Genomic DNA, 25391 nt, shown 5'->3' with positions numbered 1-25391 from the left:
GAGATGCATTTCATGGCAAAACAAGGGCAAATAACTGAGTCAGCAAAGTACGAAGCCAGCCAGGAAGGTTGACGTCAGGAGAGGAATGTCCAAGGGTTTCTCTGCACATCTATCTGAAACCACCTCTTCTCTCTGCCATTCGAAATGGCTTTTCCGAATTTAAAAGTAGACAGAGGCAGAGAATTCAGAGAGAAAGTAAAGATCAACTCACAGCTCTGGGCAGCTTACTCAGTCTTCCTTAGACTCAGTTGAAAATGTGGATGACTAACCCTTCACCCACTTCACAAAGTCCCAGTAAGAATCAGGTGAGATAAATTTAAGGTAAACTCAAGGATAAGATATAGCCATAACTCACCAGCCAATCAAAAGGCAGAATGCACAACTCACCAGCCAATCAAAAGGCAGAATGCAGTAGGTATGGTAAATGGACTTCTAGAAAATGTTTTCCTAAAATATCAATTAATTTTTGACCACAGGTAAATATGTTTTTTTAAATTATCCACTCCATCCACTTAAATATTTGAGAACTTTAAAATTTTCCTAAATAAGGCTTGGCATGAATTCAGGTCAAAATGAAATGAGTTGAAAGTCGCCTGAATCACCAGTGTGCATGAAATCTTATTTACATTTTGTGTCTGTACATTTTTTTCAGTTTCTTCTCTGTTTAAACTTAAGAAATGGAGCAATCTGAACTGGCTTTTCAAATGACTTGGCAATGCTCTAAGCCACTGGTTCTCAAACTTCTTAATGCTACGACCCTTTAATACAATTCCTCATGTTGTGGTGACCCCCAACCATAAAATTATTTTTGTTCCTACTTCATAACTGTAATTTTGCTACTGTTACGAATCATAATGTAAATATCTGATATGCAGGATGTATTTAGGCGACCCCTGTGAAAGGGTTGTTTGACCCCCAAAGGGGTTGCGACCCACAGGTTGAGAACCGCTGCTCTATGAGGTTCCATTTTTAAACAAGCTTCTGTGGTAGGAAAAATTAATTATGAAGTGGCAACAAAAATAATTTTATGGTTGGGGGTCACCACAACATGAGGAACTGTATTAAAGGGTCCCGGCATTAGGAAGGTTGAGAACCACTGCTCTAGGCAAATGCCCATTCTCCACAGAAATTGATATTAATGGTAATGCATGGTTTGTATTGATGATGTTCAATATTACAGCCTCATAGATTCTACTTAATCAGTTCGTTTTATATATCTTATTAGTATAATAAATCTGTTTTAAAATCTCCTTTCTATAATGGCTACTCCTTTGAATTGTGGTTCTTAAATCCTTCAGTCACCAGACAACTTATGAGAAGTCACAATGATTAATGACTTTAAAATGAGACACCTGTGAGGAACTTTTGAAACAACTCACTCGTGCCAAAGCCAAATATGACAAATCCATCATTTTCCAGTTTTCCACCCTGAAATGTCTAGGGCAGCACCCAAGCAATGCACGGAGGAATCCGAAAGACTCATGCTTTGGAAACGGCTCTTGGGAAGTTTCACCACATGACAAGATTTAGCTTTGCAATTTCTTCCTTAAATGGAAAACTCACTGCGGGAGAAAGAACGTCACCTCGAAGCCGTGTTGTAATGACCTTAGAATATGCCACAGAGGCAGAGAATGTTCAAGATGGCGGAAAGGACCTGAAACCCTTCATAACTGTCAGCTAGTGTGAGGTCCATGGTGACCTCAAGTGGAGCAGCCTGGTAACTTGGTTTATTCATGGCCATGAAAGAGAGGTCACGAGAGAGACGACCACTTCTTCAGAATTAGGTATCAATATAGACCTTCTTTCCAGAAAACTCCCCAAACCAAAAATACAGGTAAACTAAAAGCAAAGGGCTGATAGCTAAACTCTTGAGTGTCCGAGACTCCAGATGTGAAGCCCGGCACAGGGAGGTCACTTTTATGGAAGGAAGCAGGACATGACTTATCAGCAGATGAGAGTTACCTCTGTAGATTTTGTTTCCTGATTTTACCTCCATCCCAGGCACAGGCAGATGGTTTTCATCGCCATGGTTTTGTTTTCAGGTGTCCCCCTGAAGCCCAGAAAAGAGTTACGGTTCACAGAACTGCAGTCTGGACAGCTGGAGATTAAATGGTCCTCCAAGTTCAATATTTCCATCGAGCCCGTGATCTACGTGGTGCAGAGAAGATGGAATTATGGAATCCACCCCAGCGAGGACGACGCCACCCCCTGGCAGACTGTGGCCCAGGTAAGTGCTTCCGACATTCCCTTTTCCCCCTTGAGGTAGCAACGACACACCTACCTACACACATAGAATTAATGTGCTGTGGCTCAGCATAGCTTGACCACAGTAGAATTTAATCAAACGTGGAGTTAGTCTCTTGCTTGCCTGCGGGAAGAGAATGAGGACTGCAGATAGGAAGCAACACACCAGAAACCTGACTGCTGCCTTGATTTCCTCAAAAAACACATGGAAAAGTCATAATTTTATAATCTGATTGCTGACATTTATTTCCTCCCAAAGCCACACTGCCCTCAGCCCCTGGTATTGGCAAACTCCATAACCAGGCAGAGTAAGGGAAACTCCGCACCGCTGGGACTGGTTAATTTGATATTTAATAATCTAAATGAGGTCTCTTCTGTTTCTCCTGCCTGTAAGCCTTTATCCCACCCAAGGACTTTAGTAGCGTGGAGTAAGATTCCTATCTCAGAACCACTTGGTGGGAAGCCGCCAACAGCCCATAAATCTAAGTGCTAAGTGCTTTCCTGCCGTCTCCGTCAACTTAAGAACTGGTACCCCACCTGGATGGCAGCTCTCCCAACTTTATCTCAGCACCACTTCCTCCTCCTCTGTCTTGCTGATGAGAAAAGCAAAATATTTTCTTTCTTTTTAAGAGCTGTTAAGTGGACTACCAGCTGCAGAGAGAGAGAGAGAGAGAGAGACCCCCTCCAAAAAAACATGGAAATAAAAACCAATAAATTCTCAGTGTGAAATAGCTTCATGCTTTTGAACAACTAAAAAGCCTTCTCCACATTTATGTTTATAGGGGAAAATTCTCACCCTGGATTGATCTGATCATTTTCCTCCAAGGGTTACATTCTCATTTTTTTTTTTTTTTAGTAAATATAAAATAAATTTTAGTATTTAGGTGTTTTGGAAGAACAATCAACAGTGGTGTCTCAAAGGGGATAAACACCCAAAGACTCCCCCAAATAAATAAGAAATTTAATGTAAAGGAAACACATTCAATTAGAGAAAGATAATTGGCCAAATAAGGTCAGTAGTTGTATTAATATTTTATACGTACTTTATAAAAAAGAATTTGTTTTAGTGAAATAAAGTTACTCAGGAAACAGCCACAAATTCCATTTGATGTCTATTGTATACTCCCATAAGGAAGGGTGGGGTAGATTCCCTTGTAGGTTTTCCAAATTATTTAAAGGTTTGTGAAAGTGACTGACAGGTCATCTCTCTTGTCCCTTCTGGTTTGGAAGGAGGAAACCCCCTGAATTATTGCTGTTGTAGTTATTATTTTTGCCAGTTAGTGCCACACAGATTACTCTGTCCTTTGGTCTGCTAAACCCGTGGACGTCATGCTGACCTTAAGCTTTTTAAATTTCCAGCTAAAACTCTAAATATTGAAGTCGGTTGAAAGTGTGGTCTCAAATTCTGCCAAGTCAGATAGAGCGCCAAGTTCACAAGTTCAAAGTCTCCCTTTCATCTCGGAAATGCTTAGCTCCGTTTGTACATGGCTTTAAATGTCACAGCCCTTTCCTATAAGTTACAGAAGGGAGACGTTTGGGAGGGTTTGAACCTGTTTCAGCCCAGTCTCCTCTGCACTGTTTAGCTGAGTTTGGCACCAGGCGTAGATGAAGTCATGGGCTGCAGCCGTTCATTCCCTGGAATTAAAGACAAAGGTTTTCAGATCTGCAGCTGGGGACAAAACCTAGAATATTATGGAAAGCAGGTCTGTAGTCTGAACGCTATAAAAAGCATTCGGTACCTTGGGATGGTGGCCGCAGTGGCGGCAAAACCTGCCTATCGTCCAGGCATCCTTTTTGGGGGGGGCATTTTATTGGGCAAAGATACACTAACTCATCTCCCTCTATAAAATCTGGACTGGTTCCTCACAGACGTCATGTGGTTACTCAATTTTGTTTAAAGTGCCTCGGGGTTACAGTTTACCTCCAGGCGTCATTAGTGTTCTTTAAGTTAGTGTTAGTGTGTGCTGCTGTTCTCCTAACTTCCAGAATTCTATTTGCTGTGCCACTGACAGGGGCGTTTTCTGTCTAGAATCTCAAGGTGATGTCATCTTCTTCTCAATAATGTGATGATTACTACACATATATATTCCTTATTGGTGAAATCCCTCCAAAGCTGTATCTAGTCACCAGATTTTAAAATAGCCCAAGAATTCATCACAAGACTTTTTGTTTTATTTTATTTTATTGAGACAGAGTGTCTCATTCTGTCCCCTTGGCTACAAAGCTTTTGCATCATCACAGCTCCTTGTAATCTCAAACTTCTGGGCTTAAGCTGTCCTCCTATCTCAGTCTCCCGAGTAGCTGGGATTATAGGTGCCTTTCCCTGAGTAGCTGGGAGTACAGGTGCCTCCCCCCACACCCAGATATATATATATTTTTTTATATTGTGTAGAGATAGACTCTTGCTGTTGTTCAGACTGGTGTCAAACTCCTGGCCCCAGCCTCATAAAGTGCTGCAATTACAGGTGTGAGCCCCCATGGCCGGCTGTCACAAGATTTTGATTTCCACAGATGTTTAATTATTTGGGGTGAAATATCAGGGTTTCTTAGTCCCTGACTACCCTCTTCATAACCGGGCATGACAAGCCTTCTGTCCAGAGGAAACACAGGCTGACTTGCATTGGCTGGAAAGTTAGCGTATTTTTAAAAACAGATCCAAGCAACATGTCAGAATAAAATAGCTCTGTGACTTTTCCCTCAGACCACAGACGAACGGGTTCAGCTGATGGACATACGGCCCAGCAGGTGGTACCAGTTCCGAGTGGCTGCTGTGAACGTGCACGGAACCCGTGGCTTCACGGCCCCCAGCAAACACTTCCGCTCTTCCAAAGGTCAGTCTTCCTTCCACAGGACACAGGTACCTTGCTCCTGGGCACACACGCAATGCTGATTCCTAATCACCTCATTCACATGTGTGGCCAGCAAGCAGGTGGCTTCTCTGTGTAGACAGTGGGACCAGGAGTGTTTGATAGGGCCTCGTAAATCAATGGTGAAAGGCATCACTGGGCTTTCACTTTCAACATGTCACTAAAGAAACAAACTTTAAAAAAAAAAACTTTGAGTTAGGGGGGTTCCTTATCATCTTCCTTGAGTTTTTGTTAAGAGAACTCTGCAGCAAGCACCATTCAATTAATCTTCAAAGAGAAAGACTGAATTTTAGCTATGCTAGATGGCACAGCCTTTCCTAAAATAATGATTAAAGTGAGTTTGAATTTACCTCTGACTTTGCTTCATAACATCCAGAATTTAAACCCCTCCTGAGTCGTTTGATAAGAATTGAATGCCATCATTTTTTCCGTTCCTTTTTCAAGGCTAAAAACCTGTATGAAATCAGATGAATACTATACCGTATTTGTGGTTAGTCTGTGACAGTTGAAGGACGTACTCTGAGCTGATATTAATGATGTTTTAGGATTATTTCTCCAGTTGTGTCCATATGGCTGTGCACTTTCCAGATTAATTATGTATCTGCTTGGCTAACCGTCAAGATCTGGTCTCATAAATATAGATTAGTCACGTTGCCCATTTACTAACCAGGACTTATCTTCTTACATGGAAGCTCTTCTAAATTTATTTTAAAGAAGATGCACTGTGAGGTTGATAAGTACTGTAAGACTGATAACACCAGTCATGTGTCTTCCTACGAGAAGGTTTAAATTGGCTGCTATCAATTGCCATTTCTGTCCCATGGTGGAAATGCATTTCTGGAACACTCAAGCCGTCTCCCACTGTGGAGTATTGCTCCTTCTTTATCGGTATAATCATGTCAAATGGAAAACTTGCAATCAAAATAACTTCATATTTGGATTTTTGCAGATTTTTAGTTTTCTTTCAGAAAGTCATTTTTTTTTTTAAAAAAAGGAAAAGTTGCTTTCTTTTTTTAGGCAAATACCCTAACAGAGGAAGATTTGAAGTGAAATTATAAATCAAGGCAGCTAACCTTGTCTTAAGAGTCTGTGTCCAGCTGGTCTGACTCTTCAGAGAGGCAAGTGAAATCAATAATTAACAGTGGGCTGGGGGAGGTGATCAAGGAAGGGCTTGAGGACTCTTTGCCTTGAGTTGAATGGTTCAAATGCGATCTAGGCATGTGGCGGTCACAGACACGTTACCATCTGTTCGGATGCCTGCAGGTCCCGAGCTAGCGCTCTCTGAACAAGAGTGCCAATTTGGACAGCAGACAGAAGTGGTTCCCACCTAGAGGCAGATGTTGAATTAATTACCTGTAAGGGCTGCAGCTTGTCCTGCCTGGTGGAGGAGGGGCAGGTGGCTTTGCTCCCATGATTCCTTCCAGAGTGCTGCTATCTTGAGATGTTTCGGGTCTGTGCAGGGGTCCCTTGACAGTCCCCAGGGTGGGTCATGAAGGTGCTAACTAACTGAGAACAGGAAGGCTGTGCTGTGTGGACACTTCCTAGCATATCTGAGCAACTTCATAATTTAGCATGACAAATGTACCCTCTGAATTTAAATGGGCTTTTTTTGAGTAAAAAATGCACCATTGTTTGAGAGGTTGCAGCCATCATTTAAACATTGTTGTATCTCATGCTTTCATCAATAGTCCCCAGATTCATACTTCCATACCTGTCATTTTGAGGGGCTCCCAAGCGTCAGTTCCTGCAGCCTCACAGCAAAGATGTCTGCCCTGAACTTGTAGCAGGTTATACGATGTTGGCAGTGAAGGGGCAGCGCGGCGTGATGGGAGAGGGTCAGCTACTCGGTGGAGACTGTTCCTGCAGGACATGTCTAAAGGGGAGTCAATCCGTAACGAGGTGGGCCACGTCTTCCCCCAGTGCGTTTAACAACTTCCTGAAATAGAATTTTGATACCGTATCCTCTCTCATCTTCACCGCACAGCCCAACCATTTTGAGTATTTGCTGAGTTGTGCAGCCATCACCAGGTTTGAGAACAAGTCTGTCACACCCTTCATGCCCCACTGAGAAAGCTTAAAGGCAGAAATGGAGTCAATTTTGTGTCTTTAGCTTCTTTGATTACCCGTGATTCTCCACTGCAGCCCAGGCAGAAGGATAAGCCTCCTTCAGCTCCGTACATGCGTCTACCCCTCAGCAAAGCCTTACAGAAAGCATGGCAGTCAGTGGTTTAGGAATGATGACACCCTTTCTAGAAATATGAGCGTCCTCAAGGAGAGACGGCATCCTTGCTTCTGCATGCCGGCCCCTGCAGTGTACCCACAACTCGGCCATCAGAGTGATCCCCCCGAGATCCAAGCCACTGCCTTCCAGCTATTCCTCACTGCACCCTAACAGCGCCCTCATGGGACTCACAGTGGAAGCCTGGTCTTCACACTGCGCTGGAGGCCTGGAAGACCCCCTCCTCCTCTCTCTCAGCCTTGGGGCCCCTGCCCTCTCTGCCTTCCTGTTCCAGCCCCAGCCCCCAGCTATTCCCTGAACCCTGAACTCTCTTGTCTCAGACACTTCACCTTCCTCCTCCGAGACTGGGAATGTTCCTCCTTCGTGTGGTGGCAAGGCTGCCTCCTCCTCCCACTCGGCACAAACGTGTCTTTCTCAGCAAAACCTTCCTTGGCTCCCTACTAAGCTAGTAAACGAGCAAATGGGCAAACAGTCACCCACACCGTCTATATTCCCGTCTTTATTTTTCTTACTGTGAGTCATCAGTGCCCACCCTGCCGTACTAGGGTGTTTTACTTACTGGTGGTTGTTGCAGTTTTTGACTGGAGTCGGGTTTGAACCCACCACCTCTGGTATACGGGGGGTGTTTTACTTACTAACCTTGCTTGGTGATAATGGCAGTGATGATGAGACGCTAAAGGCTGAAAAATACATTTAAAATTTATGTATTTAATTTATTTGTTTGCAGTTTTTGGCCAGGGCTGGGTCTGAACCTGTCACCTCCTGTATATGGGGCTGGTGCCCTACTCCTTTGAGTCATAGGGACTGCCCTGTTTAAAATTTAAATTTTCCCTGTAAGTCATGAAAGATCTTACTGGGGTGATAGACTCCTAAAAACAGATGACAGTGATGGTTTTACAACTCAGTAAATAGCAAAAATCAGTGGTGAGTACAGGAAAGAGGAGTGAATCTCATGGTATGAAAATTCTATGTCAATAAAGTTGTTAAAGACAGTTTTCCCAGCGAGGCTCTTTTCCATGTTTGGTGAGGTGGAGAGATCGGGGAGGGGGAGCTAGGTGGGGGGAGACATGGCCCATCTTATTAGTGGCAGAGCCTTCTTTAGGCAAACCTTGGAGGAAGCGTCTCCACCACGAAGCAGAGCCATTAAACTCTCATAGTTTTATAAAGGGACTTCATAGACACATCATAGAATCTGCTGTGAATTCTGTGCACTTTTGGCTATAAGAGTGCAAGTTTGAGATGGTCCTCAGAGGAGATCTGTGGAACTACGAATCCGGGGAGTATTTGTAAGAGGAACATGGAACAATGTTGTGATGATGACTGCAATGTTGGAAAAAAGAGGCATTTCATTCAATGCAGGCCCACCTTACTTGTGCCCCAGAACTGCAATGCGCCAGCCTTCTGGTGGTTTAAAATTGCTTGAAGAAACAGCTACTGTCTCCAAGGTAGTAGTCTGCAAAGAGTAAGCAGTTATCTCAGGTATTTGGGTTGGGTAGATAGCCAACCTTGATAATGTCAGGCTGGGTCAAGGGAGAGAGGAAGAGAATTATTTCCACCTACAATGAATACCTCTGTGAATAAAAGTAAAATTCAACAGACAGATTGCAGGTGTAGCCGGGTCAGGGTGGAGTCCTGCCGATGCCTGCCGTCTGGGTCTGCTTCAACTCAACATCCACGGGGTTCCTGCGGGAGGGTGCAAAGCTCATCTAATACATGGTGAATTATGCTTTAAATATGTTAATGGTTTCATGAGAGAAATGAGGTGAGATCATGAAAGGAGCTTCCCTATTGCTAAATATTCCTGGTCTCCCTCCTCTGTGGGTCGAGGTAACATTGGACTGGACTTGGGCATGTTTGTCTCACGTCAGACAAGCCTTACGTTACTGTGCACTTGTCAGAAGGAGAGAATCACTGGTGTCCGACCCACTCCGAGCCCAGACTGGGGAGCGATCCGTTTGGAGTGAGGGTTGTGCAAGTAGAAAAATACCAGTAAGCTCCATGTTGCACTGGGCCTCTTTTTTCAGTAAACTGGTGTTTAGCCTTTTCTTGATATCGCTCAGACTCCTTAAAGGGACCAAAAGTACATATATCGCAGGCTTGGTATTGCAAATGCATTGCTCATCAGTGACTCCGCCTTACAAGGTAGTACTCGGAAGTTTGCCGAGTTCGGGAAACGACGTGTGTGCTTCTGGCTATGGAGACCACATCCGTGGTTCAGGTTGGGTGGTGGGCAGTGAACAGCCCCGATTTTGTGGATCATTCAAGGCAACATCCAAGTCCGTTCTTTTGTGTGCTGTCAAAACCCGGGAAACATGGGTTGTGTCATCTGAAATTGTCAACATCAGTTTGACATCGCAAAATAACATATTTTTACGGGATTGTAATGAAAATTTAAAATCCAGTTTGACCTAAAATATAACATTTTAGTAACTATATTCACTTCCCTTCAGCCGCTTGGGCTGTGCCATTGCCAATGGGCAAGGCTTCGTTGTGTGCCTGTCTTGAAACTGTCCAATAGCTGGAAATCTGTCTACAGTTGTAGCTTCAGCATCTTTGCAAAAGCTTAGGAGTTCTGGTGCGTCCACACGCTGCAGAGGGAATTCTTTTTTAAGGGAGAAGGAACATTGTCCCAGCTGCTAAGTCAAAGAAACTAAAAAAGGCTTAAATGCCATGAGAATGAACCTTCTCTCAGTTGGAGCACTCATAACGTACTTGCATCATTTCCCTTAGAATGTAATAGCACTTGATAGCAGTTACCGACCTTAGAAGTAGTCCTAGGATATTCTGCAGTGGGAAGTTGGAGCTACGGACATCAGTGGTGAAAATGAAAAAGTGGTCAGGGTTCCTTTTCTTGAAATAGGCCTTGTCCCTCTGTGTGTGTGCGTGTGTGTGATTCTTTATAACAGTTGCTGTCTTTATGGCCCTTGCATGTGAGTTATTTGTTCTTTTACACACAGGGACGGGCTTCTGTCCCTAACACACAGCGTTGTCTGGAAACCCACAGCAGCCAGCCTCACACAGAGTGCTGTACTTTCTCCCGGGACAGGCTGACGTGGCCTTTTCCCATGAGATTTCAAAAGGCGGCGTTTCTCCACGGGTAAAAAGTGATTTGACTTGTCACTGTATCCAGCGTAGGCTCCGAGTCAGGCCATTGTAGCAGAGCTTTGTGCGTCTTACTCTCCCGTCCGTGGCCTCAAGCACAGAGGTTAAGTGATGAGACCTGAAATCTGTCTTTCTGAAAGCCCCAAGTTCCCTCTGGCTCTGCTGGCAGCTCCTCACGCAGCCGGCCGGCAGTAAAGGGGCTGCTTCTCTCCAAGGCTGCAGTTGCATTTATTTACATGCTTTGCCCTGGTAGCCACGCAGGTTGTGTGTGAGAAGACGGTGCCAGTGCAGACTTCCCAATTCAGTAACGTGCAGAGTGTGCCCCCACTCACAGCTGTGTTATTGTGAAGATCCCAAGGATGTGACTGAACAAAGCAGAGAAAAGGGAGGGTAGAGGGAAATGCTTTAAGACTCAGGGTGAGGAAAGGTCTTGTGATTGGTTTCCTGCCCTCTCCTCCTGTGCTCTTGAAATAGTGAATTCAACTCTCTGGTTGACCGTTTCCTCACCTCTAAAATGCCAACACTTAGTCAACAAAATATAACTGTACGTTTCTAAAACTAAAAGTAAACGGTTCTCATGTCAAGTGGCCTTAAGCTAATGGTATCACAGTTTTGGAAATTCTCCCAATCGGGGGTATGCAATCTTTGGCCCACTGCAAATAAAGTTTTATTGGAACACTGCCACATGCAAGTGTTTAGAGATTATCTGTTGCATTCCAGCTACAAGGGCAGGGTTGAGCGGTTGTAACAGAGACCACACAGGTCACAAAGCCTGAAACTTTACCGTCTCGGCATTTTTTGACAAAGTGTGTCAACATTTGCTCTAGACCACTGTTTTTCAACCTTCTTATCTCACCATGGCACACTTGAACCTATAGTCAAACTTCCATGGTACACTTAAATTATGCTGATTAAAAAAAAAAAAAGAGGAAAAAATTATACTCATTGTGGTTTGAACTTCTTTTGAAAATTAATTAATGGTCTTTAAAAAGTTTCACAGCACACCAGTTGGAAATCACTGCTAGATCGTTATGACGGGTCCTTTCTTCCTTCAGCGACTTTGCATTTTTACTTTCCATAGGGATGCTGGCCTCACTAGTGTGACAGACTGCAACATAGATACAGTGTAGCACTTCTTGTGTGCATTGCTAGAGCCTCTGACTTTTTCTTCTCGTTTTTGTTACCACTCTGTCGTCTAGTACCAATTACATGAATGACCCCAGCCATATTACTTCACCTCCCTGGGCCCTAAGATTCTCACCAATAAAAAAGAAGAAAAAGTGAAATAACTTGTAGAATCTCTTAAAGCTTTATCATAATATATGTCTGTCTTTCTCTTTCTGTCTCTCTGCCTATATATGTCTCTGTGTGTGTGTTATATGACATTCACATGCAGGCATCCAACTACATTTGAAAATTCTAATACAATTAAAACATCATGTACGTTGAAAGAAAATAATGTCGTGTAATTCAGCCAAGTGCATATGCCTTATTTCATGGTGTATGGAATCATTTTTTTTTAAAGACAGAGTCTCATTTTATCGCCCTCTGTAGAGTGCTGTGGCATCATAGCTCACAGCAACCTCCAGCTCTTGGGCTTAGGCGATTCTCTGGCCTCGGCCTCCTGAGTGGCTGGGACTACAGAACCATTTCTTAAGGCAGAGAATGGCTTCAGCATGGAGAAGTGTTAGGAGGCCATGAAGTGCTTCTGATTAGAGAAAGCAAACTGTTCCCTCTCAGCTGAACCTGCGGTGAATAAGTGGGTGAGGGACGCTGGTTTACAGAGGAGAATGGGGCAAGAAACAGGGGCTCTCCACAATTCCCTTTGGGTTTTTAAATTTAATAGTGAAAAAAATTTTTCTCCCCATGTAGCCTCACTCTGTCACCCAGGTTAGGGGGCTGTGGTATCAGTGTCATGCACAGCAACCTCAAATTCCTGGTCTCAAGCCATCCTCCTGTCTCAGCCTTTCTAGTAGGTTGGAGTACAGACACCTGGCACCATGCCTGGCTAGTTTTTCTATTTTAAGTAGAGAAAGAATCTCACTGTTGTTCAGGCGGATCTCAATCCCCTGACCTCAAGCAATCCCCCGGCCTCAGGTTCCAAGAGTGCTGGGATTATAGTGGGCTCTGGTGCACTGTGCCCAGCCTGGGAGGATCTCGTCTTAATCGTGGAAGTACACCACTTGCTATTGTAGAGACTTAAAATGGGCCTTAGTTTGAGAACATATAAAGCAAATATTATTAACTCCTGTTTTGAGTAGCATTACTTCCTCATACGTTGTTTTCATAGTTTATGATGTTTCATGTTTTATAACATCTCATGAGTAGATGATATTCTGGAATACTATGCTCACATCTAAGATATAAAGAAGATTTTCCAGGGGGGATAAATAAGGGTGTCAGGAATGAAATTAAGGAAAATCATGAGATGCCTAGTATGGTTCGTCTTCTTAAATGTTGGAATTTTTTTTTTTTTTTAAGAGGAGCTGATCCTTGTGGAGTTAGAGGTCCCTGCAGTGGGAGAGTCTGGCGGGAGAGGAGAAGTTTGGGGTCAGATGCGGCTGCTCTCCTGAGTAGAGACATGGGATTTGTAGGAACTGGGGGGCGTGGGGCTGGGAGGTGGCCTCTGGTAAGACCAAGGAGACTCCTACAGACAGGTGTCCTGAAGGCACAGGAAGGCTCTGTGTGTTAAAGAGATGCGTGGAAGTGACCCGTGGTGTTGATGATTTTGGGTAGCTGATATTGGTGGGCAGAGGAGGACTCCCCAATGGGGCTGCTCCATAGCGAGGAAGTCTGAGCCCCCATCCCAGAGAGAGCGGCAGGTGCGTCCTCCTCACACACAACAAAGCCGTGTTCTGCTGCCTCCTTATCTCTTACTTGTCACCTTCTGACCTGACAGTCATTTCCTTGAGAACCATTTCTGTGTTTGACATAATGTAGACACATTTCTGGACTCCAGCTGCGCTCACAGAACCAGCATAGCCCGTGTAAATCTCAGCCAGTGCCAAACAGTGCTGATCTTGACTGAAGGAGAACCACCCAGGCGACAGGGTCACCTGCTATGAAGTGTGCTTCCCCTCAGCCCCTCACCTAAAAAACCAACACAAAGCCTTCGTGAAAAAGTATCCAATGTACACAGCCCTTCTATGAAACTAATATATACTTCTCAAATGAAGGAAACAACTTAATTCTAGTCCAAGAATATGGGGAGGGGGTGGGGAAGGGGAGGGAAGAAGGGTGGCTGGGTGGTGGGAGGTTAACCGGAAAGATCACCTATATTTCTGTCTAACACGGGTACAAGTGAACTTTTCTAGAAATAGAATGTAAATGTTTTGACACAATGACTATGCAAATTACATGAAATTTATGTGAACCAGCTTGATGAAAGTATTTCAAAATGTATATGAAAACACTACACTGTACCCCCTGTTTGCATTAATGTATAGAGCTATCATTTAATAAAAAAAAAAAAAAAAGAAAGAAAATGAAGGCACCAACCTAACTAAGCCCCCAGGCATTATAGATCATAGAAAAAACCCCAAATTTAAAAAAAAAAAAAGAGGATATTTCCATCATTCCAAAACCATGAGTGATGCTGACAGTTGAAACACAATTGTTTTTCCCCCCAGTCTCCATTTGTACCAGGTAAGATGTAACTTTTTGGCACCTCCAGTGCAGAGGGTGTTAGAACTGGAATTTGTGGCAGCATTTGGCAGCCTGTGAAGGCATCTCAAAATTGAAACCACCTGCAAGTTATTCCTGGCAAGCGAGCGGCAGCTCCATCTGCTCAGGCTGTGGGGGGACGAAGACCCCCTACCTCTGGCCACATTCACTCGTCTTCATGGGTGTGTTTTAAATGGAGATTTGTGGGGTGGTAATTCCAGCACCTAATTTCTCTCTGGACAGCTGGGAAGGTTTTGGCTTCTGAGACAAACCAGAAATGTTAAAATTACAAAGACAGGTATTACCCATAAGTCATGCAGTGTGTGATGTGGATAAAATATGGTACAGATTTTTTCCTTTACCACATCTCTATTTGTTGCTCTTAGCTGAGGCAGCGTGAACAGTGACAGGGTCGTTAAGCTGAAAAGAATTACTCAGACTGGTCCATTTCTTGCTTCTCCTCTTCAGAGTTTCAAGGCCGATTTGACTTTGCTTGTTGATTTAATGCCAATCCACCTGCATTGGATTTTACTATATTTTGCATCAATGAATCGATTTTGGTGAAGTAGAAACCTGGCTGGGTTGCACTGGCATGGAAATGCTGAGAGGATCCTTCTGGATTACAAGTTTGGACCAAACTAATTTATCCGACCGTTTTGCAGACTGCATTTTAATTTGAGGCATAACCAAAGGACCTTACTAGGCGATTATTTTCCACATTTCCACAGATAGAAACAAAGGCTTGCTGCGTGAGCACATGGTGTTTCCATGTACAGAGATGTGGTTTTGTTATTGTCCTGGGTAGCCAGGTCACATGGTCTCTCTGTCTTCTGGGTTTCAGACCCATCTGCCCCCCCTGCGCCCACTAACCTGCGGCTTGCAAACTCCACCATCAACAGCGATGGGACCGTGACAGTTACTATTGTTTGGGATGTCCCCGAGGAACCAGATATCCCTGTGCATCACTACAAAGTGTTCTGGAGCTGGACGGTCAGCAGTAAGTCTCTGGTTCCAACCAAGAAGAGGAGGAGAAAGACGGCAGATGGGGTAAGTGGATGGGAGAAGGCAGGGGCCGCCCTGCAGGGCTTTTGAGCTCCCGGCTCTGCTGAGCTGACAGAGGAAGGCATGCACGCACACACATACGAGTGAACCTTGTTCCTTCTGACCAAGAACTTGGCAGGAGCGGGCCAACTGTTTTGCCTTTTACATTTGAGGCAAAAATAATTGGTTTTGGTCTCTTGACCTCCTTTAATCTAAATGGCAGCCACAACTCCAGAAATCAAAAGAACGCTTTAAATTATTCCCATCCTACCCGTTGAGCCCTAGAAAATTTATATCTATCTATCTATCTATCTATCTATCTATATATATATATATATAAAGTTTATGCACAATTTATAGTAGTTTAACATAGTCATTTGCACACGAACTTTATGGACACCTCGTATGAGGCCGAATGTGCTTTACCTTTTGGTCTCTTTTTATTGGGCAAGATCCTTGTAAATGGAAGAGCAAATATCCATGACTTTTCTGTTGAAAGGTGTTTCCATCTGTAATCCAATCAGTGGGCAGTAAACAGTTTGGAAACAGCGTGTTTCACAGTGTGGTGATTAAAAGAATCTGGAGTGGTTTATTTTTCAGATGCCAAGAAATAAAGTCTTCCCTGAACCATTTTCTATAATTAGATTTCCGTGATGCCAAGTATGTTGCATCATTTGAAATGTCTGGTGCGTGAAGAAGAGTTATTATTCACTTTCCTTTTAGTGCATGTTCCTTTATTTTGTCATAATAAAATTCACTTACCCACATTTCACCTTAAGCTACAAAATATAATCCCACAGACAAATGTTTAAGAGATGCAGACATGGCAAGGCTATTTTTTATTCCTCTTGCTTAAGGATTCCAATATCAGTGCCGTTTTCCCTAGATATTACATAGTGAGTAATAAAACGTTTCCAAAAGCCCACATCCCTGATATCTAGCTATTGCACGATTTTCATTCTATTTTTAAAAACTCTTCTGACAGTCCCATCTTTTACGTTGAAGGATTTTGCTACAAGTCATAACACGAGTGCATGCTTACCTCGTGAGCTAAAAGAGCTGAAACGGGGGAGTCACAGGGCTCAGAGTGACGTGAGGAGATGCTGACAGCTGCCTGGCCCGGACCCCTGCGTGAGACGTGGTGGCAGGAAAATTGAAGTTCTTTGCCAGGCTGATTTTCCTATAGCGTTGGGTGGCAATTTGCTCATGGCAGATTTAGATTACATATCAAAGAAGGGCAATCCCTGCTGAGTCACAGTTTTTCCAGCTATGCAGCAACATTAATGCCTGTTAATTTATTATGGAGAGCTCCCTTTTCTCTGCGAGGTGGCATGTCACGGTGGGCAGTGAGGTTCATTGCTCTGCTCTCTGCCCAGCAATTGGATTAGGAACATTATTTTGAAAATCCATGTAGCCTTTGCACGAAGGTTATTTTAGCCCGTAGTAGTACTGGCTGCTCAGATCTTAAAGAAGCAGAAAAGTGACAGATTTTAGAAAATTAAAGATATACATAAGCCAGAGGTTGGCACGCTGTGTAAGGACAGATGAGGTGTGTGATGAAGAAGCAAGCGTGGAAGGTTGGTGACGGAATTTCGGCGTCTTCTCTTCCTTTCCAGTTTCAAAACTCTGTGATTCTGGAGAAACTTCAGCCCGACTGTGACTACTTCGTGGAGCTTCAGGCCATCGCGTACTGGGGCCAGACGCGCCTCAAGAGTGCAAAGGTGTCCCTCCATTTCACATCCACGCGTGCGGCGGACAACAGTAAGTGACATCGTTGTTTCCCAGGCTGACCGTAGGGCTCACTGGGCACCGGGCAGGGAGAGGCAGGTTTTGATTCTGAATTATTTACATGGTTAATCTTCTTGCTCATACAAGCATGTTACTATACTATTAGAACTATGATGTACAAGGTAGTTTGACCTTTGCCTTCTGCCTGTGATTTTTATCGATTATAGATACTTGGCTTTGCAATGGAAATTCAACAAGCAAACTTCTCACATCTCATTCCAACAGATCTGCCATTTTTATATTTGTCATTTACACACACGCATCCTTGTTTGTAAAGATAATACACATAAACCCTTCTAAGAGCGTGGCACGCCCATTTTCCTTGGAATTCTCCAGCACTCTGAATAATTCTGCACTCCATCATTCTTATATCAGTTTTTCTTTTCTCCCTTCTGTAGTATGTTTGCCATGAGGAAAGTCTTAGGTGACACTCGTATCTGAGTCAGTAAATAAGTTACTGGATGTTTCTGGCTTTGTTCAATAAGTTACTGGATGTTTCTGGACATTGCTTAGACCCACCTTGCAGAGGCACCTGACACGGTTTTGGGGAACTGGGGCAGGTTAAAAGAGAATATTAGGGAGAAAGCCCCCATCTCTGGGGCTCTGGGAATGTTGATTCCTGGGCTTACAGAGCCTGTCAATGTGTCTGCCTCGGATCAGGGCAGTCAGCCTCATTCAGGAGGGAAGGACGTGTTAAAGCTGTGTTTGAATTCAGGGAAGGCGGGGCTTCTCTGCAGAGTGAGGGGCAGTGACTACTCCTCATTATCTCCCAACCCAGGATCCAAATGAGCAACTTTGTCTGAAATGTGCTTTGAAAAAAGTTCTAGAATTAGCAGTTCCTGTTTGAGAAAAAGAATCTCCGTAGATTAAATGGATTTAAAATGGACTATTTTTATGGGAGTCTGGGTACAATATAACTTTCCCTAAAAATTCTCTTAGAAATATTTCTATGTATTTAGTAACTTTGTTCATTTTTTAAACAGTCATCCATCTATTCAACCCATTGAAAGTGTACGCCTGTGAATGACGACAGTACTGTTCTCCATGCCGAGAATACTGTATGTGCCTATGTCCCATAATTGTCTATAAAATATAAGTATTGTGTACACATGTGTGTGTATACCTACACATACATGTACACATGAACGCATGTGTACACAAAGGTTAGACAATTAAGTTGAGAAACTCATCTTAGAAAAAGTGCTGGTAGCACTTTTTAGGAGTAGGGTGCCAGCCCCATATACCGGAGGTGGTGGGTTCAAACCCAGCCCCCGCCAAAAACTGCGAAACAAAAACAGAAAAAGTGCTACACTCAAAAGAACTTGTGGCTTCACTTGCAAGGTTTCTGTTACACCCAGTACCGACATATCTCCATTGCGTTCCCTGTGATCACTACCCCCGTTCAGCATACTGTTAATCTTTGGACCAGTTCATAGCAAACTTGTATTTGGAAAACTTCAGCCTCTTAAAGACGACTGTGGAATCTGTGTTTATCTATATGCCCATTATTTCCTTAAGTTTGGACAGTTAGCTGACCTTCTCTTTAAACATGGGTCTCACTTATTTGCTGTGTCACTTTCCATATGATTCAGCTTATTACAAAGTTAATTTCTCAGGGCGTGCATTAAAATAAAAATTTGAACAGTTAAAAACAACAACAACAGCAAAAAGAAAAAGTGCTACATGCCTCATTGCTGAATCTCTCTGCAGGCACCTTCTGGGTGCTCCCCTTGGCCATCTGGGGACTGTACTGATATTTGGAGATGAGTTACGTAGCATTTTCTCTAGGACAACTTCATGGACTTAATGTCCAACCTCAGACATATACATGTATACACACAATCATATACACGTACACGTACACATTATTCCCAGCCCTACGCGTATTTTTTATTTCTGCCTTTCAAGTGCCTAACTTTGCATTTGGGAGAGAAATATGTACAGTAATTGCACAAAGATCCACGGTTGCACATGGAACCCAGACAGCAGTGGAGGCAGAGAGAGCTGACACAGAGAGGCACGTCACTGCTCATGAGGCCCTGGGGTGTGTGAGCTGAGGGCTCACAACACAAGGTATCATCACGTGCTGAGCTGCATGTCTGCCCAGTTGAAAAGGGCCTTGTGTGTGCAGAGAAGTTGGCCTGGGGGAGGGAAGGTTGGGAGGCCAGTCTCGCCCCTGAGCTCTCACCAAGTTGCAGGCCTTTAATGACCATCTGTGTGCTAGTGACTCCACCCTGACCACTCCCTGCACTCCAGAGTTCTGTTCAGCACCCCACTTGGGTGGCTGGCAGGTGTTTCAAACATGTCATGTCCAGCTCTGGACGTCCCCTCACACCTATTGCTCCCCCAGCCTCTCTGTCTCAGTAAACGGCTCCCACATCCTCCCTTTCACTCAAGCCAAACTCCAGAGGTCATTCTCCATTCTTTCTCTCCAGAAATCCAATTCTTCAGAAAGTCCCTTTGTCTCTGATTTTAGATTCTATGTGGGATCTGCCCAACTCAGGCCATATCATCTCTTTCCTGTTAAAATCGTCTCCTACGTGGTGTTAGTGTTTCTGCTCTTTCTTTAATAACCGTTCTTAGGAGAGCAGGCAAATTGCTCTTTATAAACTACCCGCCTGGTTATGGGTTTCTCTCTGGTTTGAGTTTCATTGTCAAGAGAACAAATTATCTTCTCTTTTCGCCTCTCCCCAAACTTCCTCCTTTCCTCCTTTCCTCCTCCTCCCCCTCCCTCCCCCTCCTCCTTCCTCCTTCCTCCTCAGACCCAAATCCTTTCAACCTCTGCTTCCCCCACGACCTGCCTTTCCCCCTGGTGGTTGGTTGTCACCCACTGTGTAAAATACTTATGTCTCTTTACTTTCCCGGTTCTTCCAAAAAACAGCATTCTTTGCCCATTAGAAATTGGTATGGGATTGCAAACTCCCACGAGATAATATGTGTTTATTCCCACAACCAAGAGCAAGGACAGCAAAAGCCCAACCTCGACGCGGCCTTGGTTGAGATTACATTGCCTGGAGCCTCTGTGGGTGAGCTGGCAGACAGAACTTTGTGGAACCCGGGTCTCCCAGCTCACCTGCTGCCTGCATGCGTGGCCTGGTTAGCTAGGGGATATCCTCTGTGGTCAGTCCTGCCTCCACTCTCTTAAGTACGATTTTCAACAACCTCTCTCCTTTAAGCTGCGTTGCAAAGTCTGGTGTAAACCCCTTCCTTATAAGCCATGCAGTGCCGTCAATGTAAGCACGCCTGTCCGTGCCCCCAGGCTTCTTATCTTCCCCTGCCCCCGGGTCCTCAAGTCGCATTATCCTTCCCTGTACAGGGCAGACCTGCCTCTTCCCAAGTCTCACACCCGCCACTGAAGTGAAATCTCACCGAGCTCAGAGACTACGGGTCTGCTTGTGGCCCTGGCACCCGTGGCGGTCCCTGGCACTTCCTACACGGCACCGTGAACGTGTGAAAGCCCTTGAACGGTCATCTCTCCCTTCCTGCCCTGCGATCCCCACTGTCTGATGTGCTCAGGTGGCTTCCAGTCCTGACATGACTCTTTCCTAGATCTGCTTTCCTCCCACCGCCATCTTATCTTCCTCCTTCTCTTGTTTCTCAGGCACCTGCAATCTAAATTTTTTTATCTTATTTTTTGCCACATTTTTTGTTATGGAGTAATAGGCGGGTACACGCAATTAGGCAACAGTGTTTGCATCTGTTAGGAAAGGTCCACATTGCATTTGAGTCCTTTACCCCGGGGTGTGCCTTCTGCCCGACACTGCCCGTGAGGTGGGAGCTTACTGAGCCTCCCCCTGCCCCCGCCCCTCCTGTGGATTTCAGTTTTCCTCACGCCTGGTCCTGCTGGTGCCGTCTAGTTTTTAACCCCACTTTTGCGCTGAATCTGCTCCTGCTATTTCTCCGTCTGATGGACGTTTTCCGTTCCTGCCTTTATTACCCTTCTGATCCATTTGTCCTCATTGACCTGCACTTGCCCCCTGGCTCCACCTTAAGCCTATGTCTCCGGCCCCCAGATGTCCTGATCCTCATCCTCTCACTCCTGTGCCTAGTTTCACCTGCAGGGTCTCCTTCCCCACCCACTTCTTGCATGCTGGCGCTTTGTGCAGTTCCATGTTACCTGCCCTGGCTGTGGTGTCCCTACCTAGCCCTGGGCCATTCCTGCTGACCCAGCTCTCGCCTTGGTTTCTCTGCTAATGCCAGTTTTCCCTAGGTTGTCACTGTCCTCATGTGGGCGTCACGCACTGGTTTGAGGCATCTCAAACTCCATGTGCCCCGCATTGGACACACACCCTCCACTCATGAAGCCTGGGATTCCCAGATGTGTTCCTTGTCCCCAGTGGGGCTACACTGGCCGGGGACCCAGGAGTCTCCATTCACTGCTTCCTGTTCCCTTCCATTTACTTCTAAGTCCTGCAACTTTTGGCAAGGCCTGCAGCTTTCCTGAGTCTTCAGGAGCGAGTAGGGCAGGTGTCAAACTATAGCCTCCGGGCCACATGCAGCCCACCCAGGACATTTATCTGGCCTGCTGCGTGTTTTTGCCTCCACTGCCTGTCCTGCTTAGCCACTGCCTGTCCTTTTAAACTATAGTCCAGCCCTCCAACGATCTGAGGGACAGTGAACCGGCCCCCTGTTTAAAAAGCTTAAGGACCCAAGATTAAGGATTCAATCAAAGCAGCTCAGCTGAATACAGCTCTCCATTCAGCTCCTCAACACCACATAACACATAGAACAGCTCTTAAAGGTTCCAGTGATTAATCTGATATGGTCTTAAGTACATGGCAAGGGACAACAAAGTGACCTTCAGTCTCAATCCCCAACACCCAGGGTTGATCATCTCTTACAGGCTGCTTGCGTTTTTTAACTACATCCTCCGAGGCTTTGTGTTCCCACCTGGTTGACTATTCCAGGGGAGTTCTCTTTACTGGTGGCAGTTTCTAGCTAGGTGTGAAGAATCCTGTCAGTTAAATGATGGAAACAAGCCACTACTTATCAGATGGGTAGTCTTAGTACTAAGACTGTTTACTAGTCATAACTCAAAATTAAATAATGTCTTGCCTAACCAATGAAGAGATATGATAGTTAACCTGTCCAAGGGCACTTTATTCTTAGGACTGATCCCTATCACACAGAAAAGCAATAAACAGAAAGTGAAAAGGAAAAAAAAACCCAAAGTCATGTACAAAGTACCTGTAGTAACACATACCGTGTGGGTCTCAGGTTATTGTGCAGAAAAAACTGGGTTTACAACAGATGATGTAAGATAGAGCTGAGTGTTTGTCAGGATTTTATGTCCCAATGTTGATATATAATCTCATAAACACTAGCGTATGACTTTTATAAGAACACTATATATTTCATCATGAACCAACCAGAAGTAAAGGATAATTACAACTTTATAGTATAAGCAAGGGAAATTATATTTTATAGGAAGGAGAGCTGTAAATGTCAGAGTATAAATTACTTTTTGAATTATATTTTTCCAGCTCTGCAGGCTACTAGGTGTTCTAACGATAAATATTTTTATGCAAGCGAAGGCTGAATGTTCATGGGGTTTTGTGACAGAGTCCCTAGAAGGGGGTGAACTATGGCCTCGTTTTTGGAGACAGGAGGAATAGTTTCAAGGTTAGCAGTTTTGAAGCATTTTTTATTTGCCTCTTGGAACTGGAATATTTGTCTAGGTCTCGTATATAAGAATGGGGTAGAGAGAAAATACTCTGAATCTCTTGATCTATAGAATTAATGAAAATTTGGATGTTTGAACAAATAGCACACATATTTGATTCTCTTAACTTTCATGACTATCGAGTAGTATAAATCAGTCCTCAGACCTTTGCAGAACATGGTGGACATGATTTTATTCCATTTCTGTTTACTATTGGAAGTGGCGGAGACTTTTTGATGGAATCATAGCATTGATTTGATGGAATCATAGCATCTCTCTCATTTACCCAAGGCATGTGTCAGCAATTCTGCTGTTGGTATCCTGCTCTTGAACCATTTCAGTAAAGCAACAAGGGTTCATCCTTGAGCTATATAAATCTATGTTGTTACATCCATCATTAGAGATGATCATTTGCATAGGATAAAAAAATCAAGTAGGAAGACAAGATTCCCATTAAGTTTAAACATAACACTCAACTTCTACCTTGGTTATCCAGCAAAGTGTTCTCAGTATCACTGATTCATAAAAGAATGGGAAATGCAAATGGGCTTATGAAGATTTTAGATCCCTAGTTAGATATGGAATGAAGACTCTGGGTGAAACTGGGAGGATTCTTCAGCTCCACGATGGTGCCAAGAAGCTGCGGGTTTGCACCCTGTGAGATTCCCTGTCTGGGTCCTGCCGCTGCCCTGGACTCGGGGCTCCCTGTGCTGCTGGTGATGGTGGCTCCCTGCAGGGTGATAGTGGATCTCAAAAAGTAGTAGCCTCTAAATGTTTCCTGGTTATGCAAACGTTCGCTTGAACTCTTTCAGATATCCTCAACAGGCATCTGACTAGTGTAAGTTTCTATCCCGTTTTCTTGGGTCCACTAGACAGATGATGCAGTGGCAGCACCAGGGTAGGAGGAAGGGGAGCGTAGCAGTCCCCACGGGCTTTCCTCTGCCCTCCAGCCTCCCTTGACTGACCCCACCTTTCCCCAGCTCAGGAGTGTTCTCCCCATCTCATCTTTCTGCCCTCCTCTCACTTGCTCAAGAATACAAACTTTACTGCTTTGTTAAAAGAAATATTGATAACTTGTCAGCATATAATCAATACAACCCATGCTGTTACCTCTAAGTTGCATAAAATGACACAATGTCTACGTATGCAACTTGTAAATTCACGGGAGGGTGAAGAAGAGGTTTGAGGCCAGGAGAATTTTTTTGATCCCCTAACTATTAAACCATATAAATCAGCTCCCTGTACACAGTCCTGGAAGCCTTAGGCTGTCATGGGGTGGCCCAGGGAATTCAGTGTTTGAATTGTGAAGCAGGGCAGGATTTTTAGTAGTTTGAGTGCTACTCTATTTTGTTCTCAGTGTGTGCTAATGCGTCTTTCTCAGATGCCTGCAAACTACGGCCCACACGCCAAATGTAGCCCCTCCCTGATTATGTAATTAAGCTTTTATTGGCCCAGGACCACACTTATTTACATATCATTTTCATATTATGTCTAGCTGCTTTCAAACTACAATAGCAACTAAGTAGTTGGGAGAGAGACTGGCCCATGAAACCAAACGTGTTGACTATCTGGCCTTTTATGAAAGGTTTTCTGACTTAATTTCCTAGGATACCTGTATGAATACAAATTAAATAGTATCAGAGTTTGCCGAGCAAACCAAAACCAACCGGAACCACACCCAGGGTCAGAAAGTTAGCTTTTTGACCCTTCCTTACACAACAGTGTACCCTGTGTTTGAATCCTGTGTCAAAGGATTACTGTGCTGACTTAAGAAAAACACCCCGCACGACCCCAGATAAATAAACGTTTGCTCGGCGGAGCTGCAAACTCAGACTCCCTCAGTTCCCTTCATCTGTGCACGTGAAGCAACCACAGTGTGCACTTCTGAGAGGGTGAGGGGCGTCCAGCGGAGACTAGGACGACATTCTCTTCCTAGAGGAGTTCTCAGTGGAGTCGGAGAGAGAAGTTAAAGGGAAAAAACTATGCAAAACTAAGGAAATACAGGCTCACTAAAAAGCGGGTTGTTTCAATTTCCCTTGGGAAAGCTTCGGCAGGGAGAGGCTATGGGAAGTTTTGAAGGGCAAAAGAGAACTAGTCGTGTGGTGTGCTCCGACTAAAGGCGTCCGAAACGCAGGGCTGAAAGTGAATGAACAGGAGGAAGCAGGAAAGGACGCCTCTTAACTGATTGTTTAGCCCAAAGCAGCCCCTCCCACTTGTGTAAAAAGTAGTATTAGGACCGTGTAGTGGGGGAGCTAGCAATCACTTTCCTTGGACTGGTGTGCAGGCCCTTTGATCATTCTCTTTGCTCGGTGACTCTAGGCTGGTGTGCTCATTCAGCCTTTAAACCAGTATGTCCTTCTGTGCTGAGCAACCAAGATACAGCCATGATGGTCAAAGCATCCCTGCCCTTAAACACAGAAAGAAGATGAGCACAGACCATTTTGTATTCTGAAGGAAATAAGGGTGGAGAAATTGGTGTGAATGGTCACAGGAGGTAATACCTGAACCAGGAAAAGATGACCTTGTGGAAGTCTGGGCATGGTGGCTCACTCCTTTAATCCTAGCACTCTGGAAACTGTGGCAGTGGATTACCTGAGCTCACAGGTTCGAGACCAGCCTCAACAAGTGTGAGAGCCTGTCTCTGAAATTTCAGCCAGGCATCGTGGTGGGCACCTGTAGTCCCAGCTACTTGGGAGGCTGAGGCAAGAAGATCACTTGAACCCAAGAGTTTGAGGTTGCTGTGAGCTATGATGCCACAGCACTCTACTGAGGGCAACAAAATGAC

At 44.5% G+C, this 25391-nt stretch overlaps 1 protein-coding gene across 1 annotated transcript in view; it reads left to right on the top strand.

Moving 5' to 3' along the window:
- ANOS1 (anosmin 1) overlaps positions 1-25391 on the top strand; it is a 150702-nt gene that overhangs the window by 104164 nt on the left and 21147 nt on the right. The window contains exons 5-8 of the mRNA XM_003793042.2: positions 2043-2227; positions 4946-5075; positions 14957-15162; positions 16773-16917. Coding sequence (XP_003793090.1) covers positions 2043-2227; positions 4946-5075; positions 14957-15162; positions 16773-16917 — 666 coding nt within the window. The remainder of the gene's footprint in view (positions 1-2042; positions 2228-4945; positions 5076-14956; positions 15163-16772; positions 16918-25391) is intronic.

Source organism: Otolemur garnettii, unplaced genomic scaffold, assembly GCF_000181295.1.
Source record: "Otolemur garnettii isolate 467f Iridium unplaced genomic scaffold, OtoGar3 scaffold00065, whole genome shotgun sequence".
NCBI lineage: Eukaryota > Metazoa > Chordata > Mammalia > Primates > Galagidae > Otolemur > Otolemur garnettii.
Note: the sequence above shows the minus strand (reverse complement) of the source record. Positions and strands in the feature narration are given on the sequence as shown.